This window comes from Fukomys damarensis, unplaced genomic scaffold, assembly GCF_012274545.1.
Source record: "Fukomys damarensis isolate Sample0158 unplaced genomic scaffold, DMR_v1.0_HiC HiC_scaffold_7, whole genome shotgun sequence".
Lineage (NCBI taxonomy): Eukaryota > Metazoa > Chordata > Mammalia > Rodentia > Bathyergidae > Fukomys > Fukomys damarensis.
This window is the reverse complement of record NW_022900919.1, coordinates 8,270,943-8,276,870: the sequence shown is the minus strand read 5'-3', so window position 1 is coordinate 8,276,870 and position 5,928 is coordinate 8,270,943. Positions and strand designations below refer to the sequence as shown.

General features: G+C 48.3%; 1 protein-coding gene across 4 annotated transcripts in view; it reads right to left on the bottom strand.

The window, feature by feature from the left end:
- Positions 1-492: 492 nt before the first annotated feature.
- The window catches only part of Lysmd4 (LysM domain containing 4), a 5,808-nt gene continuing 372 nt past the window's right edge, over positions 493-5,928 (bottom strand). Inside the window, exons 2-4 of one of the 4 annotated variants that reach the window (XM_033761066.1) lie at positions 4,958-5,250; positions 4,428-4,453; positions 3,017-3,096 (exon numbers count right to left, since the gene is read on the bottom strand). In XM_033761066.1, coding sequence (XP_033616957.1) covers positions 4,442-4,453; positions 4,958-5,242 — 297 coding nt within the window. In that variant the 5' untranslated portion in view covers positions 5,243-5,250 and the 3' untranslated portion in view covers positions 3,017-3,096; positions 4,428-4,441. Of the gene's footprint in view, positions 3,097-4,427; positions 4,454-4,827; positions 5,251-5,928 lie in introns of all 4 variants that reach the window. The other 3 variants (XR_004516175.1, XM_010607848.3, XR_004516174.1) reach the window with 3 other exon arrangements.

Here is a 5,928-nt window from a genome sequence, read left to right as displayed (position 1 = left end):
CTCTGCCACCCGCCTGTCACCCCTAAGTGGCTCTTCCCTCAATGCCTGACCTTTATCACCCTCCTCCCCTCCCTGCTGCAGAACTGGAGACCTGATGCAAAGACACCTACAGCCTTGTCTCCCAGAACACACCGGGAGCAGTCTGCAACATTAGTCACCATTTCCACCAAAAAATGAATTATTTCCTAAAAACATTATCCAATGACACCAGAAATGTAAATTATGTAGAAAATGAACTTCGTATTTCTCACAGAGCTTGTTAGGCAGGCTGGCCAGCCAGGGTGTGGCTGTGCCTCATCTTCCCAGGTAACCTGGGTACAGCACAGCACAAGCCCTGGCTGCAGGGTCCAGGCAGAGCTGGAAGTGCACCTTTCCCTGGACACACACTTCTACCTTCTGCACCCCTTCCCCTCACCTTTCCATTCTGTTACCACCCAGTGTTAAAAAGCAGGAGTCATTTTTCCTTCACAGAAGAAATTATTTTATTCCATCTGAGAAAAGTAAAGGATACAGATATACATTCTTTGCCAGGCAAAAGTGATTTTCCCACAGGACTCTGAGCCCAGCCTGGTGAAGTTAAAGGCCACAGATGTTAGAGACGTCTGGGGCCCCCAGCAACACAGTGAAGACAGACATTTTGCTGGAAAAGCATTTACACATGAAAATGTTTCCTGTACCACAGTTCACAAGCACATTTTATCCCAAAGATCATCCTGGTCTGGAAGAAACATTTCATTGTGAAGATAATTTAAACTTGCTAACTTGAACCCTAGGCCAGTTGTTTTTCATACAAACTGAGAGGAGAAACTGGAAACCCATCTCATGTCCTCTTGTGCCACCCACCCCTCCTCTTCCACGGTGAGATCTTTTACATTTACCTCTGGGCCTTGGGCGCAAACACCAGACCAGTGCCTCAAGTGCAGCATTTCTGTGGCATTTTCCAGACCTCAGGCGCAGGCGAAGCTGCCAGCCCCTCTGCCCTTTCCCTGCCTCACCCTGCCCCATACACAGAGGAGGGGATGGTCAGCCCCAGCCCCTTTACTGTGATCTGGATGACTTAAAGGCATGGGCCTCAGCCTAGCGTTATTTCAAAGTGGGGCCTGTTGAGAGGAAGAGAGGCTGCTGAGGGCAGTGCCCTGAAGAGGATGCTCGGACCCTCCTGCCTGTCTCCCTCACTTCGGAGCCACGAGGCGATGTCTGCTCCACTGCCACTCCCTGCCATCATGTGCTGCTTGCACGCAGATCCAAAAACAGACAACTGATCAACAGGTCAACTGATTGTGGCCTCGGAGGCCACTAGCTAAAGTCAACCTTTTCTCCTTCTAAGCTGTTGTCTCACATTATATCCAGCTGTAGTCATGCAAAGCAGACAGATCCTCGCTCGCCTCCATGAAGTCTGGTCTGCACCATATTCAGAGGTTTCCCCTCAGGCAGCAGGGGCGAACCTTTTAGTGACCGAGTGCCCAAACTGCAACCCAAAACCCACTTCTTTATTGCAAAGTGCCACCACTACAATTAAACCTGAATACTGACATTTTAGTTTAGGAAAAAACGACTCATACATTAAAACTTTTGTCTTAAATGAAAAATACACGCGCCATAGGTTTGCCAGCACTGCCCCAGGGGCATCGCACACAAAAGAAAGGGCAGCCCCATGTGTGGAAGCGGCAGGAATTGCGCTGCATTTCCGGGTGTGCACAGAGCTGCTGCCCTAGGTGGTGCCGGCGGGGCAACTACTCAGCCTCAGAAGCGGAACCTGGGCAACAGGTGCGCATCCTTCTCGCCACACACCAGGCAGCAAGCGCCCCTCTTCATGGGAAACAACACCTGCTGTGCATCAGACCACACGGACAGGGAAGGGAGAGACGGAACTGTTTACCCGGCTGAGAAGCACCATGGACTCGGGGCCCCTTCGATTCTCAAAGTGACACTGCTTTCGTAGAGCTAACCAACGGGCCAAAGAGGAAGTCTCCTTGAAATCTGTCCCTCTCCAAATCGGGTGACAAACAATAGTACTCCACAGCGTCTTCACTGAGGATACAACATTTCTCAGAGCCAGTCCGGGACGCTCCAGAACAAGTGGGGACACTAACAGGCAGGTGGCCCGACCCCACCTGACCCAAGGGACACCCACACGGCAGCTCCTTGGCCAAGGCCACTCCTCTCCCTCTGCACAGCCAGCTAGGGGCCCACGCGGGGCTACGGGGAAGGCCACATCCACTCTGCTGAGTGTCTTTAAGAAGCTGCGTGGGCCACGTCGTTGTCCCTCTCACTGCACCTCCTGCACAGAGGAGGCCGAGGGCAGTGGTGGTTTGGATCCCACAGCCTTGGACTCAGTGAGTGCATCCCTCAGGGTTAGTGCAATTGAGAGCAGCAGGACTTGCAGACGTGTCCACGCATCCCAGAAAACAAAACGCAGCACCTGAGGATGCAGCCAGAGACAGCTGGTGGACATCAGCTAAATGTCAACCCCTGAACTGCAGCCTAGTTCCCTGCCGGGGTGGTCTGGCTGAACGGGCTGTCTGCGGAGGTGAGAGCCGCCACCGGCATCGCTAAGCCGGGGGCTTGCCCGGGGGCCACACTTGATGCTATCGAGCCGTTGGGGACAGCAGTTGTGTTCAAGCTAACAGGGGTCTCCCCAGCAGCCTGTATTTTAAAGTAGACCAAATAAAACACTGGCAGCACAATCCCAATTAGGAGCATGATGAAGACAGCATTCCACCACTGGATCCCACAGTCCGCACCGTCTGTGGATGCCTTCGGAGGGCCCGGGAGCAGCGGCTGGTCCGGAGCGTCTACACAGCAGCTCTCGCTGAGGAAGATTTCAGACTGCACCGCGCGCTCGATGTTCTGGTCAATGCCCTTAAAAAAATCCGTCAGCTGGCTGGTCTGGGTGTCCGCACCTGCGGCCACACTGTCTGCACCAGGAGGTTCCACCAAGGTCACTCTGGTCTCTGAGGATGCTTCTGGGAGCGGCTTCAGTTCTTTGTGGGTTTCTGTGAGCAGCCCATGGTTTTTTACGGGAATTTTAATAGATTTCAAAGCGTACAAGTCTTGTTCTCGGATGAAGTTGTTGACTTTCTTGATATCTGCAACCTAGGGAAGCCATGGAGACACAGGTAATAATTTAAGTGAAGCTTCTTAAAACTATATACAGTAATACCGAACACAGAGTTCGCCTATGCTGTGACTTCGTGTGTTCATTTGGCTTTTACTTGGCCCGAGTGGACAGCTTAGTGATCAAATGTGCCTGCAGATTTACAAATCTGAACATTTCAGGTCAGTTTTGGAAACTGTTTCAAGTGTGACTGCAACAAAATGCTTTTAGGTGAAACTCAATGGAGACAGAGAATGAACTCAGTAGTAGCCCTGTTTCTTTTACCTTTGAGGCAACAGTGCTCCCATCTGCCTGACTTCTTCTCACACCAGAACCCAACTACACGGCTGCCACAGGAAACCCCAGCCTCCCCCAGGTCCGAGGACGTCAGAAGCCAGTCTACCTGTGACACCCTTTAGCAGATGTGTCCTCATCCAGTAGGTACCATGTTTTCTTTCCCGAAAGCGCTACAGAGTGTATAAACTTTGACCTAAGGTTAATTCACCTTGAAGAAATGATATTTCTTATCATTAGGCTCATCAATCAAGTTGGAGGTTATGGTCACATTTTTCATGGTAACTTCAGGCAAAAAGAACTCTGTAACAGTTTATCTTGTAAGATCAAATTCACGACAGACTCCTTTCTTAAAGATTTATGAAGGGGGTTGAAGTCCACTTAAACTAGAATATAAATACAGCCCACAGACCTTTAGACCGAGCTTCACTCATGTCTGCTATTGTAATTATTTAGCAGCTGCTTTCATTATTTCATCACTGAATTGAGATAGGGACATTTTTCATTGTTTTCTGAAGCTAACAAACAGGAGATCCTTGAGATGTTTGGCCTTTGACTCAAACTAAAAATAAATGTATTTACCTCAAGTAGGAAAACTGATCAGGTACAGGAGGAATTATAATATACTTGGTAGGTTTATTAGACATCACCATTCCAACAGGCCTATCCATATATGTAGGATTTGTTTTTCAGTCCATGTTCTATAAATCATAGGTTATACCTATAGAAGTTGATTTTTAAGAGTCAATCACAAAAGTAAGTATAATTTAAAGGTGCTGTGTGTCCCTAGAAACCAGCCTGGACTTCCTTGGGAAAGACCCAAATACCCCACACAATCTTTTTTTAGCATTTGGATCTTGTTAGATAGGTGACAAATGCTTCATATGTTGTTGTTCTTGTTTTGTTTTTTTTTTTTTAATACTAAGCTTATGTAGCCTTAGGAAGGCTATAGAAATTTATTGCACAGTGTTAGCAAAATGAAATAATTTCACTCTAGGAGAAAATGAGGCAATTCTATAAATACTTTCCTACTTACTTTGCCATTGTTAATCACTCTGCATGCTAAAAACATAATTAAAGAGAAAAACAGGGTTATATAGATACACAGCACAGAAACTATATCATGCAGTTCTAAAAGAGAGAAGGTAAATTTTTACCAATCAAATCACCACAGCTCAAAAAAGTCAGAAAAATTAAAAGCAGCAAGAAAAGCAAGCATGCCAAAGAAATCTTGGATAAATTCTGCCTGGCATCTCCAACCCTCTAAGGTCTTAAATAAAATGTGCTCAAAGGAAAAAATAATTTAAAAAAAAAGGTTTCAGAATTCCAATGTTTTCTGCTCTGCAGAGGAAAATGCACCATTATGAGAGCTTCCTGATTAATCAATCCCTTTTCCTCTGTCTCTCTCCCTCTCTCCCTCTCTCCCTCTCTCTCACCTCTGGCTAAACAGAGGCGCCTTCCGCTGTTGCAACAGGGTCATCTAAGGGGTCAGGAAGGGCAACAAGGCCTCCACCAGCTCTTCTGTGTTGCTACACGCAGGGGACAGAGCACCCCGGGGCGCCTTACTTTGCAGCCATACTGCAGAGCCAGCTTGTTGAGGTTGTCTTCCCGGGCCAGCTCGCGCTGCAGCAGCACCACGTCTCCTGCCCTGGGCCGGTGAGCCTGGTGGGCGCCGTTCTGGAGCTCTCTGCCCCGGGGGCGTAGCACCACGTCCTGCTGCCGGGTCTCTTCCTCAGAGGAGTCCTCCGAGTCCCCACTGCCACTTTTGAACATGTAAACGTGACTGGTCCGAGTCCTACAGACAACGGCTGGGCCCTGGAAGGACTTGGTTAGCACCTCCTTCTGCCTCATCTTCTTCACTGCAAACCAAACCCCAGTGTTAATCCCCACACAAGATGTATTTATCCGCAATTATTCCTTTCCCCAATTACTGCAAACACCATGTGTACAAAACAACAACGTCCATATGCTGCTAAGTTGGGAGTAGATAGGCAGGATAAAAACCTTTTAAAATTGTATACGTTTTAGCAGAAAACAAAAGATCCCTCTCTGTTCTCCCCTTACCGCTCATCCATAGGTTGCGATCCTAGCAATGAGAGGTAAGGACTGTTCTGCTTCCTTACATGTGTAAAATTCAGAACCTTTGTACAAAAAACTCACTCGCTATTTTATGCATGCCATGGTCTCTTCACTAGACTGTCGATACTAAGGACGCATGCTTGGAAGAACCGAGACCATCGTGCTCTTATTTTGATACTGGTTGATGTCTTTCATATTCGAGGCAAGGTAGGGAGGACAAGTGCCTGTAGACCTGAGAAAGTCGCTCCTTTTTTCGGAGGTCACTGTGCACTCATCACACCCCCATGCCTATTTCCACCTATTGCCAAAGCCACAAGGCATCCCTTCCCCTCTCCAAGTGGCTCGAATGAGATTCTAGAAATGAAACTTGAGGATTAACAATATCAAAAAGAGTTGGCCAGGAGCCCGATCGAGCCGCAGGGGCGCAGTCCGGGCCGGGTCCTAGGGGAGCCCGGCGG